We start from the raw sequence: 13868 nt of genomic DNA on the forward strand, positions 1-13868 counted from the left end.
TCATCTAAATTTTTTCGTTTGAATACGTAAATTAAATGTGAAATTATCTTCATTTTCACTTAACTATAATAACATGTATTAAAATCCTTTTGAGTAAAATCTAAAATAATTGCTCATTTCATGCACCTGTTATATGCCTTATTCAGGACGGTCTAAAGTTTTTGAGAAATTTGTATTTATCTCGCAATAATTCACGGCGAATTTTCCGACGAGGTTAGTCTAGTTTTAAAGATAGACGGGCACTGGGAACCTACTATCTTTGCAGAGCATATTTATAATGTTAACCTATTGATTCCACAGAAAGCCACTTCTGTTGTTTCGAACCACCTTCGTTAATGTCGGAGTTTCTGCATTTTAATTTTGGAGCATATTTAAATAAAAATATTGAATAAATGGAAATTAATAAATTTTGTAAAATTGTTAAAAAATATTTTTAATATTTATTTAAATTGCATTTAAATGAATATAAAAATATGTAGATAAAAAATTATTAACAATACTAGTAAATATGTATGTATATTTTATAATAAATAACAAAAATATACAACAAATTTCTAAACACAACGAAGTAACATAAAAAAATAACATAATATTCCTAAACACCAGTGATCTCGTAAAATTCTCCAAGTTTCCAATCTAAAAACGATGTGTGAATCCTAAGCCACCACCGAACTTTTTTGAACCCGCAAATGGGCCACTTAAATAGTACGTTATATTGCCAGTTAATTCCACAGTGGTGGCATTATCCGCTGAGCTCCAGACTTTGGCTTTGGCTGACACATCAAAGGTGAAAAGATTGTGATCGCCTACTTGAGAGATGGCTAAATGGCCATTGTGACCTTTCACATGTTTATAACCTAAACCAAAACTTTCACGACTTAATTTCCTGCCATTTAACAACTTTATGAACGAGTACTTTCCGTCGCAAGTCATAATGTGTGTGCCATTATTAAATACCTCTGTACCAAAGCCACCAGATATTTGTCGAAAAAATTTAACAGTATTCGATAGTTGCACTGACAAGCTGTTACCTTCACTAAAATTTCATTTCGGTATTGTAAACAAAATATTTGATATAATATTGTGTTCTTACCCCATTAATTCGACGTATACACCTACCGTCCCAGGGTCACCGTGCATATTGCCAGCTACAAAAGCGCCAGTCGTAGCATTACATTTTTTGTCACCAAAAGTTTTCGACGCTTGTACGATGAGCTCTTGATCGAGTGGGAGATTCATTGATCTACTACCGCTAATGTCCATTTAGTTTACACAAATATTTATGGAATTTCGTTGAAATGAGCGATAATTTACTTAAATTTTATTGCAAAATATTGTTGGACTTGCTTGTTTTGGTGTCTTCTTTGGAACTGTTCTAATGCCTGTTGTTACATCCTTTTACATTCTTTTATATGCAATTTTCTTTTCCTTTTTTTCCTTTTCTCTTTTGACTGCTTACACGCAGATGTTTACATACATAAACAATACAAGCAACAACTTTTTTTTAATATCAGTGTTGACTTGCTCTTCTCTTTGCTCTTTTGCAAATTATAACCTAAATCGACAAATTTAACTGTTTTGAAGTTATTAATGCTACGATCGGACCATTAAAAAATCAATTTTTTAAAGTATGTTAACTGCAGTGACACTTATTTATTATCACATTTTTGTTATATTTTTCTCTTTATTGATCTGCTTATATCTCATGCTCTTACAATTCCTAGCGTTGTTGCTTCGCTCGTTTCGGGGTCGGAGGCAATATGGCGCCGTGGCTTAGTTGGTTAAAGCGCCTGTCTAGTAAACAGGAGATCGTGAGTTCGAATCTCGCCGGGGCCTTCGTGGAAATTGGTATAAATAATTATAGCAATATAATTCAAAACCACCGACATTTTTTATAATATATTATCTTTATATATAAAATGCTTTTGTTCGTGTGTATCTCATAGAACACCTCCTAAGCGACTGGACCGATTTAAATTCATTTTTTTGTGTGTCTTCAGGTGGATTCGATCATTCGGTTCAATTTAATTTTTAAGTGTACTACTTAATTAATTTTAAATTTATAAATTTTTTTTATGTTTTATATTGTCCAAAAAATAGGCGCCATCGCTATCGTATAGAAATCGCCTAAAAGTATATAAAATTGTTTTTGATTGAGAAATTTTTTATAATTGAATGTCGCTACTGTCGGTATATCAAATCTTCAATCCAACTACATATGTATGTATTGTATATATTAATTCCAATAAATTTATTAAGTATATTTCATATCATACTTTTTGTAATATCCTAATAGCTTGAAATATCATGCAGGACAACGTCTGTCAGGTCCGCTAGTATAACGTATTATATTAGTCATTGAAAAAATATCTAATTAGCGACACTAAATACAATTTTCCAAATAAATATTATCGGGAGTAGATAAACGGCTAAGAAGAATAAGATTAATGTCGAAATTTATCCTATGGTATGAGGCTGGCGAATGCTTTTCACAGCATTTGAGGTTATTTTCTTCACAATATATTTTTTAATTTGTCACATTTTTATCACATTTTGTCGAGGTTACTTTCATTAGAAGAACTGTCAATTATAAAAATTTCGCAAAAGGTCCAATATTCTGTTATATATAGTGTTATATTCTCGTATTAACACTATATTTGTATATGTTTCTTCTTGACGTTCTTTGTCGCTTACTCTTCATATCTGAACCACATCTGAACAGAAGGAATTGCAAACGCTCCCAAATGATTCTTGCTTCCATATCGTCGTTCGTCGATGGCAGACGTACGGCATGGGAGTTATAGCCGATGTTATCGATAAATACAAAAGCCATGCCAACGCAAATCAAATCAGGAAAAATAGAAAATTTTGAAATTTTTCCTCCGGATATGCAGGCCGGTTGACGTCTATACACATCAGATATGATCTCAAACATGTAGTGGGGATATGAATCGAAATTGCAACAAACTCGTTGATGAATACACCTGCTATCATTTACTTAGTTAGTTAGACAAAATATTAAAAAAAAATAAATAAATAACCAAAAAGACAACAATGCAACAAAAAGTTCACTTGCAACAATAAAACCATTGACAACAAACAATACGACAAATTGTTTTTTATTTCATTTCATTTTCACTTGCCACATTTTTTCACTGCCTTTCTCTCAACAATTGTATGCGGTATGCATTTCATTTCATTGTGTACATTTTACGGCATTGATAGGCTGTCAACGGAATCCGTGACAGTGGAGAATATGAGTGCCATTGTTGACAGAAGTTCTGTTGGCCACCTGTTGTCCTGACTGCAATTTGTGTGGCATGTTTGACGATATGAAATATTGAAAGAATGGTTACATTTTTCGCTGACTCTGTAGGCATACGAGTATAGCCAAAAAATTGATTTTTTTATCACTTATACATACATTTCTACATATATCTGTGGCAATGTTCGACAATATGTTGCATGCATTTTGCATTTACTCAAATGTAAGTAGTTGGAGTCATTTAGGGTGAATTAATACGATACATGTTTGACTAACGGATTTGTGATGCAAATTTATATATGATTCACATACAGATTTTAAAGGCGGGAGGAAATAACAAATATTGATTTTTTATGAATAATAGTATTTTTTTTAATGGAAGTAAATGTCGCAAATGTCGATTGACACGTGAGTATTGCTAGTCGAAATCTATTCATATTACAATTGGGACTAACGCTGACTATTTTTTCGAATTTCGAATGCAAATATTTCGATTTTAGAGAGTAACCTTGTACATCGGACACTTTCCGCACCCATTTCACACATAAAACATCAAAGAAAATGTAGACAATAGTGGGTTGCAAGATATGCCTCTGATATCTCTCGAATGTCATTATGACGATTTTGGAAAAAATTTGTTTTTTATGTTTTTCCCCTTCCTTTTCTATTATCATCAGTTATTATTTTCAATATTACAGGTCTGAAGATATTAACTATTCTGAAGTTGAAGTTTGCGATAGAGACTCTTAAACAAATTACCATATCTACTATCTACAATAATTTCGTACCGAAACCAAGATTTTTCGTATTCCGTCCTCCACTTTTCAGCTATTTAGTGAGGATTATCCAACCTCTAACAATCAAGAATACGTATTATTTACATACACGTATAATATATTTATTTTCAGTTGATTACAATTTTAGAATTCAAAAAAATTAATTGATATATATTATAAATTAATATAGATCTATTATATTAATGCCTATATCTTTTTACGCATCACCGAACCAAAAACATCCATTCCAAACAGGTTACTGTCATTAACAGTAAAATTAAGATATGACGACCATTCCATATTGGGTAAAAATTGTGGCAAATATTTCGAACTGATCGTAAAGTTATGCACGTAATATAAAACATTCTGAAAAAAAATATTTAAGTAATACCCGTTGGACTTATGTCAAAATTGTAGGGATATGATTTTAAAATACTCACTTCACGGAACGAACATTTTAATGGCAAATTCGATGTGCGATTTATCTCCTCTATTAACATACGGAAAATATAAAATTCAAAGCGTTTTGTCAATGCCTCACAAAAGTCCATTTCCACGTCATAAAAATTCGTTATGGTGCCCGAGCGATCAACCAAAAATTTGTTTTTTAATTTCATGTTGCTTACTGATTGTGTCCCTCTGATATCGAAATTTAACATCAGTTCTTTGGTTATACCATTCTGGACCAAAGAGCAATTAAGGGATTGTATAATGACTTCATTATAAACTCGGCAAACAAGACGCGTAAATCGTCCAATCACTTGATGCTGAAAGGAACAGAATTATTCACCACAATCGATGAGAATTTGTGAAAAAGAGTCGATTCTTACTCTTTTGGCACCGTCGCTCTCTTGCATCATGGCAAGGAGCAAAAGTATTGTTGCCATTAAAACGATCATCTTCCGTTTGTCGCACATTCTAAACTAGTTGCATGTTAACTGTTAATAGTCTGTAAAAATAACTAACTGCATCGAAATGAAATGGATTATTGAAATGGAACGTGCAATTATTTATAATAATGGTATATATGAATGATTATTTCAAAAATGGTACAGCTAATACGACTTATGTGAGGTCCTACATATAGAACTTATTTGGAACTCGTAAAAGTAGACCTGAATTTTTTTTTAGAAAAATTTGCTTTAGCGCGAATCATCATAATTGGAAGCATTTAATTACCTTTTAAAACCATCGGATTTGATGCCCAAATGATCAGATGGGTCGTCGTCTTACTTTAAATTTATCTCATAGGAGATAGAGTAAATATAAATCTCGAATCCCGCAATTTAATATACCCAGGAATTTATATATTAATGTATATATAATTATATTATATGTATAATGTACTAAAAATTATAATAATATCAAAAAAAAAAAAAAAAAAAACGTGAACTCTTTTCCTGTATTCATTTAAGAGGAATTAATTTTTCAGACATGGAAAATTATTTTTCACTCCAAGAAAACAAAATAAATTAGTTTTTAATTGCGAAAAAAATACCAGTAATTATAGTAGAAAGTTGAGCAAATTAGCATCACCAAATAGCATCATTCATATTCATATATTTATATATAATATATCGCTACATCGCATCGGAAATATAAGCTGAAATTTCGTAAATTTTTTGGTATAAACTTGAGCTCTTGGCATTCGACTAATCTACTAACCGAATTAATCGAATAATAATATTCGGATGATTATCCGATCGACTATTCCATTAACCGCTCATATTCGACTATTCGGTTAACCGTTCGTTGTCAACTATTCGCGGGGCCACGCCCACTTCCCCAAAAAAATTACATCCAAATATGCCCCTTCATAGTGCGATCCTTCATACCAAATTTTATTTCCATAGCTTTATTTATGGCTTAGTTATGGCACTTTATGTGTTTTCGGTTTTCGCCATTTTGTGGGCGTGGCAGTGGTCCGATTTTGCTCATTTTCGAAAGCAACCTTCCTATGGTGCCAAGAAATAAGTGTGCCAAGTTTCATTAAGATATCTTAATTTTTACTCAAGTTACAGCTTTCACAGACGGACGGACGGACAGACAGACAGACAGACATTCGGATTTGAACTCCACTTTTCACCCTGATCACTTTGGTATATATAACCCTATATCTAACTCGTTTAGTTTTGGGTGTTACAAACAACCGTTATGTGAACAAAACGAGAGCCGCTCTAGAGCCAAACGATAGCAAACTGCAAAAAAACAAAATTGCCAGTAAATAAATAAAACTGTGTACAAATCGATATTTTAAGTTTTTTAAAAAAATTATTTTTTAATGAAAATTCTCTAACTCGAAGTTTTTTTTTGTGGATTTTGGTAGTTCGGGTTAGGGAAGTTCAACTGTATTTTGAAAAATACTCGTATAATTTTTGAAAATTTTGTTTAATTGTGAATTTTGTTATGCCACCTTCTTTGTGGTATGCGTATTTATATAATCTCAATAAAAATCTTTCAGAAATAATACACTAAAATGAAAAGCTATATATCTTTGAATTAGAAGAAATATGCGTAGAAACAAACAAGTAAGATAATTTTTTTTTAATTTTCCCATAAACAATCTTCATATGCTTATCGATATTTTTAACAATTTTTCGATTTATGTGGTAATAATATAAATTCGATTTCAAATGCTTGAAAAGACAATTGGGGTACTCATGAGTCTTACTTTTTTTAAGAACATGCAAAAATTAATAATATAGTGTATCTTGGTTAACATGAAGTGAGTAAACACCTAAATTCATATACATACATATAAATATTAATTCCAACATACATGTAGATGCATGTGTATCCTTGGATAAATCGGGAAGCATATCGCAAGGAGTGTTCAACTGTAACAGGATAAGCATAATCAGCACAATAGCTTCATTAAATTATACAACATACACAAATTACTTCAATAATAATAAAAATACAACAACAATGGCGGTCAGCAGAATGGCAAAACGACATTTACGGACAGACAATAATCAGCCGGACAATAAAAGAGCCGCTGACGGTGGCAACTCATGCGGCATGTTCATGCTGACCAATAGACACCCACAAAAATAACGGTATAGTGGCTGCAATGAATTGTGGGCTTCTATCTCAATGTGTGGCTTAACAGTTAACAACTTTATAGGCAAAACAATTTTATGGATTTAATTTCCAATGTCCTGTCGCGTCGTCAACTCACACAAAATATGGGGACATGCGTAGTTAATCCTTGATATTGTATTTATGCGAAATCACTATTATTGAATAGTGGCTAGAGACGTTGATAGTTAGCTTATCTGGAACGGAGTTGGAAAGAAAAGTGTTGAAAGAATTTCATTGTGTTTGATAAGGGAAATTACTATTTTGCATATTGTTTCATTGTTATTGAAATGGCTTGAAATTCATAAATTTTAAGTATACGACTTTTATTTAGAATCAGACTGTATTCCTTCGAAGCGTTTTTAATACGCTCTGTTTATTTTTGTATTCCAAGTTTGAGTCTTGAATCTAAATCTTAAAACTGTCACATGCATATTTTCCGCAAGATTGTCCCCATATAATAATCCCTGTTCTTCATTTTCCTGAAACCATTTACTCTGAAATCCTTTTTTCACAGACATAATATCTGTACGTATTTATTTACTTATAGGAAGTGGGAAGTGCTAGACACTTGTACACTATCACACATGTCCTTTTGTCCAGTCATCAAATCGCCACGTACAGTTTGTGGGCGTGTTGAATACCAAGAGTATTAACATAATTTATGTGGTTGCAGCACCAAAAACTGGACAAAAACATAACTATGTGCGTATGCTGGACTGTGTCCCTTGTAGGAAAACATAAAGATGAACTGTGCTCTAAGGATTTATGAGAAATCTAATGGGTCCTTGATAAGATAGTAATTATCTACAGGTCGCGGTTCTAACACAAAAATATTCATTGCAGTACTCTGAATCGTGAAACGAAATAATAAAATGAAATATCGGTTTGGAATATAAACATAAAGAAACATAGTTCTAAACAGAATGATCCAATGCACCATGAAGTGAATTGAGTCTCATTACTATAATATAATGTAGAAGTTCTTAAATATAAAAAATCTAACTTTCTACATAACACATTTCAGAGGTGTTGTCGTGTTGTCTGAAAAGGCACTTCACACAACTTAGATACGAAAAATCCGTTTCGTAAAAACTAAAGATTTTTCTGTTAACTTATGTTTGTAGGGACTAATATTTAATTTGACCATTTTAGACCTCTTATATCTCCATGAAACACGCATGGCTAAAGAAGTGAAAACCAAGGTTCTTTAAACTTGTATGTATGTATGTATTTGGCGTCGGAACCGTTTTTTCGATTATAGCCGAATCAATAATTGCGCGCCATTCTTCTCTTTCACTCGGAGTTGGAAATCCCAAGAGAAACCATGTCGCTCGGCTCTTGATCTTTCCAACGGAGTGGAACTATCTGGATTCCCTAAATAAAAGCGTCAACGGCAAATGACTGTGAAAAAATTCTCATGCTCAGTAGTTGAAAAATTCTATTTTGACAGAGCGTTCAGAAGTGAAGTTGGCTGCGAAAAACGAAGGTTCTCTGTTCAATAAAATTTGACAACAACAATTCAAGTAAACATTTTGATGTTCGACGTAAAGTCCCCGCTTTTATTTAGGGATGGCGCATCGACGTTAACGCTGAGCTGTAAAAAACGTTCCGCCAACGCTTTTATTTAGGGAAGGCAGTATGTCAATGTGGTCGAATAATTCGTACAGCGTATCGTTCATCGTCTGTGGTATTCGCTGTTGCCAATGTTTAGAGGACCATAAATCGCTTGCAAAACTTTTCTCTCGAAAACTCCTAGTGTCGTCTTATCGAATGTTGGCAACGTCTTCTGCACCATAAAGCAGGACGGCAATAATGAGGAACTTGTAGAGTTTGATTTTGATTCGTCGAGAGAGGACTTTATTTTTAATTGCCTACTCAGTCCAAAGCTCGGAGAGCTCCTCGATCCTGCTATAGCTTTTGGTGTTGCTCAACGTCAGCTTACACAGCCGTATTAGTATTGCGGGGATACTAAATTCACACATAGCGACTTTAATTTTAACCCTAATGCAGTCATAAAAGAAGTGCTAAGATAATTCCAAATAAAGTTATTCATGTCCAGACCTGAGCTAAGCCATTTTCTATGGTCCATTCAACAATAACAACATAACAATGGATATGACCTAACCTTCCCCTGTGTCCTACAGGGTCACTTCTGTAAATAGTCAGTTTAGTTATCTCACAGGCAACCAATGTCGACGGAGATAGTTGTAAGACCTCGGCAAAACAACAAACCGTTACCACCCACTTTCTCCATTCATTTCCGCTACATAAATGTGCAATTGTGTGTGTGTGTGTCGTCATTCATTGTAAGCGCAGTTTGTCCAATTTTCCATTTGTTTATGTGTAAGTAAATAAGTATATTTGAATTTTTGCTTATTTCGATAAAAGTTTTCGGTCAAGTTGGTGCTTTTTAATGCTTTGTGGTTTTTATTGTTTTTATGGTAACGGCGCAGAGGATTAGTAGCGGCGACCGTCGTAGCTGCACTGCTCGAACTTGGAGCGATGGCGACTGCTGTAGAACTACAGCTTGTGGTAAATGTGTTTTGGTTACGGCTTTTGTTTGATATTTGATTTGATTTCAGTTTTATTTTCTGTTGATTTTGCATATTTTTTTAATTAAGTACGAAAAGTAAACGCGCTGCGGATACAATAAATTACAGCCAGATTCTTGCAACACCATTTCGTACTCGACTTTGGGGGTTTTGGTGTGGAAAAAGTTTATTCCAACCACCTCTTTAGTATTTTTGTATCCAAAGAAATATATATAAATTTCTATGTATGAAAATACATAAGAGTTTAGAAATTCTTCCAGTTGGCAAATGTATGCAAAACACGTGCACAAAGAAAACAATCTCGAAATTTATGTTGAATATACCTAATCTTGAAACAATTTTTCAAGCTTTCACATTCCTCACCAACGCTTGATTGTTGTATTGACTGAGGTGCGTTGCCGACACTCACAGTTATTGGTGTTGTTGTTTGCTCGAATGGCTGATGAAGGATGTGGCCCTACTACAAAGTAGAACGCACCTACCTCATTATTATCATCATGACATTTTTCGTACGTTTCTGAAATTACAATATATAAAAACGTGCGAAAATTTATTGGCACGTAGACGTCGGGCCACTTAGCCATCGGATGCGGGCGAGCATACCCCCACATAATGCTACACAACATGCCACATGGTAAACGAGGGTTTAAAAACGCAGGACCCGCTCGCACTCTATCGTAGAGAAGTGGAAAGCAGACGACACGACGTCTTGCTTGTTTTTGTTTTTATTTTATTTTTTCTCCCGACGACTCACGTGATTTTTGTCACCTTTGTTTTTGCCATGGCAGTGTACCCATAATTCATGCAAAAAGTGCGCGCTACTCGGAGGTGTGAAAATCCACACCAATAACATGCCGCAGCGTGGTGGCTGACTGCCGCTCGCCCCTACCAACTCAATGCCATAAACGTTGCTCATTCATTCTCCTTGACTTCTTGACACCACTCTCGCGTTTTAAGTGCGATAATTCGTGTCAGTTGCGGAGTGTAATGTGCCAAATAAAATTAAGAGGCTACGCAGGCGACGAAAAAGTCAACGTGTCCTCGTGTTTACAAGGAAGAGAGAGAGAGGGCACGGAAGTGGGTGTAAAAAATAGTGTGAAGTTGGACGATATGTCTGTGTGTGTGAAACGTAAGCGTTATGTGCATAAATAAAGCGAAATTTTGCTGGAAAAAAGTTGAAAAGTTGGAATTTTAATCATGAAATATTGCTGTTACGTGCGAATTGTTGTTGCTGCTCTAAGTGTTAAGTTTAAATAAATTACAAGCGTTGGTGTGCAAGGACTGCGCTTAAGTGGTTTAGTTTAAACTTGTACTTCGAACGGAAGGAATGGGACGGAGCCACTATTTGCAACAATCAGTATGGGATCTTCTTAATGAAGCTTGAGATAGAGATAACTGTTTTACTTAACATAAAAATATAAGCCAATCGATTCTAATTTGAGAAGAGAAGTCTATAATGACTAAAGGATTGAGATACAGGAAAAAAATTGACATCAGACATTCCAATTTTAGCTGGACCTGTACTGTTAATCTTTATTTATGAAGAGAGCAAAATTATTGGATTCGATAATGAAAGTGAATCTGATTAAATCTCAAATTGTAGTATATATCTCTTTAAAATTTTGGTCGGAAGTAAAATACTATTTTTTCGGCATTAAAACAAAAAAAAAATTAAATAAGAAAAACTAAAAATTAGATTTTGGAGATGCGGGGCATCGATCCCCGTACCTCTCACATGCTAAGCGAGCGCTCTACCATCTGAGCTACATCCCCATATAACGGTACTTTGAGGAAGTACACTTTTGTTGTTTAAGCTAGTATTGGTGGTGACTACTAATTAACCATTTAAACGAACAAAAAATAAATAAATTTAATGATATTATAAATAAAACTTGACACCCACATTGGTCTCCTTCTTGCTTAGCAACTTCAACAAAATATGCGTATCGCACACAAATCAGCTGCTTGTTAGATAGGTTATCAACTATTCAACACACGTATACGCACAACAACAAGTAAAGTAATCAATAAATTGTGGTATAAATAAATAAATTTGAGCGTATAGCGGTAATTTTATTGAATATTAGGCGTAAGCTTTGATATTTGCAATATCGCCATTTCATTATCTTTATCTGCCACTTAAAAGTAAATAAAACGGCTGAGGTGTGCAAATGTATTCGAATACATACATATTTACTTTTGTATGGAAGTTGTGCATTGCAATTGATTGTGAGTTGTGTGCCATTCAAGTAGAGTTCGATGATGAATGAAATGTTCAAGGTAGCACATGAAAGAAATCAGTTAAAGGTGAAGTACTTGCAGTTACGTATATAAAATTTTATTACCTTTGTTTACACTTATATACATATGTTCATATTTACGTCCTCGATTCATGGCACATTGCTAATTTGTGATCACCCATTTATTAAATTAACAATATACATATTTCTTGGGCCTCGGTCAGTTTCAGGGAGTATTTTTTTAAGTTCTGATTGTGGATATATGTTGAAGCAATTCAATCTCATTTTCATTGATTCGAAGGAGATTCTTCGAAGGTTTTAAAAGGAAATTGGGGGATTCACATACATGAAAAGTGTTTCGACGGTTACAGGATTACAGTTTCTGACAAAAATGGAATGACTCATACTATACAATTTATACAACATGACACACCCTGTATATTACATAAACGCTTGGTAGTGCTCTCAATCGATGCTGTGGTCAGTTTAAAACAAGAATTCTGAAAATAGGTTTACAGAAATATGAGAAAAAAAGTATGTAGCAAAGCCTGTTAATGGATATATGTAAAGGGTTTTTCAAATGGGACCAATAGCAAACGACGCCATAATTTTCCCCGTTCTTTTGACATTTTTCTTCAGTAAGATTTGTCATTTCATCATAGAAAGATATACGATCCAACAACAAGTCGAAATTATTAAAATTTGTTACCGAAATTTGGTTTCAGTAGCCTCAACTTTAAGAACGCTACCAAAGAATGTATATATGTACATTCTTTGCTCATGCTGTGGTGTATTATTTTTCTTTCAAAGTGGCGAGTTTTCGATGTTCCCTTATATTTTACCACACAAAAAGTTGCGAGTTAACATTTGCTCCTTCTTATTATTATACATTCTTTGACGCTACGTCCAATTTAGGCCGTCATAATCGTCCTGTTAGATCAACAACTGAGCGTCTAGTGAAAAAATTTTAATCCATAGACACAGTACAAAATGTTCCCGTGCCATTGAGACAAAGAAGTGCCGAGAATTTTACTGACATGTCTCTCACATGTTGTTCTCAAGCGTTGGATATCTCTGTGACGTCGGTGTGGCGAATTTTGCGAAAAGATCTTGGACTACATCCTTACAAGATCAAATTGACGCATGAACTTAAGCCGTTTGACCATCAGAATCGTCGTATGTACGTGAATTGAGCTGGGCAATAACCTGGATTTTTATCGAAAAATCATCTTCAACGATGAAGGGCTGAGTTCTTATTGAATGGCTTCGTCAATAAGCAAAATATTTATTATTGGTCAGGCAGCAATCCACACATACCCCATAAGTCACCATTGCATACCGAAAAAAATAAGGTGTGCTGCGGTTTATGGGCCGGTGGTGTCATTGGGCCGTACTTCTTCCGTGATGATCAAGGCCGACACGTTACTGTGAATAGGAATCGCTACCGCTAAATGAGAACCGAATATTTTTGGCTCGAATTGAATGATATGTACTTGGACAATATGTGGTTCCAACAGGCCGGCGAATCAAGCCACAAGCCACTCAGCGAATGTCACGATTGATTTATTGAAAACCAAGATTGGTGAACGTGTTATCTGGCCCAGTAAATTGGCCGCCTCAGGCCTGCGATTTGACGCCGTTAGATTATTACTTGTGGGGATACATCAATCAATGGTCTATGCCAACAAATCAGTGACGATTGATGAACTTCGTACGAATATCGAACGTGGTATTACAGTAGTATCGGCCGATTTACGCATGAAAACCGTCGAAAATTGGGTTCAGCGTCTGGACTTATGCAAGCATGCCCGTGGTGACCATGCAAAAGAAATCGAGTTCCATACATAATGGCATCGAATGTACTTTAAAGAATTTCATATCCCAAACCGATTTTGATTCAATACTGAGTCAATATACGGACTCATAGTACTTTATTATTAATATAGATACA

At 34.4% G+C, this 13868-nt stretch overlaps 1 protein-coding gene and 2 non-coding genes across 3 annotated transcripts; 1 reads left to right on the forward strand and 2 right to left on the reverse strand.

Moving 5' to 3' along the window:
• Positions 1 to 403: 403 nt before the first annotated feature.
• On the reverse strand, positions 404 to 1648 carry LOC105219180 (attacin-A). Its single transcript, XM_011195155.3, has 2 exons — positions 1094 to 1648; positions 404 to 1036 (listed from the first exon to the last, which is right to left on the reverse strand). The coding sequence occupies exons 1-2, from the start codon at positions 1261 to 1263 to the stop codon at positions 637 to 639; spliced, it is 570 nt and encodes a 189-aa protein (XP_011193457.1). The 5' UTR covers positions 1264 to 1648; the 3' UTR covers positions 404 to 636.
• A 114-nt stretch (positions 1649 to 1762) lies between these two features.
• Positions 1763 to 1836, forward strand: Trnat-agu (transfer RNA threonine (anticodon AGU)). The gene has a single exon. It is a non-coding gene; the product is annotated as a tRNA-Thr (tRNA).
• Positions 1837 to 11377: 9541 nt separating this feature from the next.
• On the reverse strand, positions 11378 to 11450 carry Trnaa-agc (transfer RNA alanine (anticodon AGC)). Its single transcript has one exon. It is a non-coding gene; the product is annotated as a tRNA-Ala (tRNA).
• Positions 11451 to 13868: the final 2418 nt, after the last annotated feature.

Source organism: Zeugodacus cucurbitae, chromosome 2 (assembly GCF_028554725.1).
Source record: "Zeugodacus cucurbitae isolate PBARC_wt_2022May chromosome 2, idZeuCucr1.2, whole genome shotgun sequence".
NCBI classification, from domain to species: domain Eukaryota; kingdom Metazoa; phylum Arthropoda; class Insecta; order Diptera; family Tephritidae; genus Zeugodacus; species Zeugodacus cucurbitae.

Bases quoted from the DNA above. Each gene is read 5' to 3' on its own strand.
- LOC105219180 (XM_011195155.3), bottom strand. From the start codon at position 1,263: ATGGACATTAGCGGTAGTAGATCAATGAATCTCCCACTCGATCAAGAG. The intron at 1,037-1,093 runs GTAAGAACACAA...ATGAAATTTTAG, and splicing joins GTATACGTCGAATTAATGGG to TGAAGGTAACAGCTTGTCAG.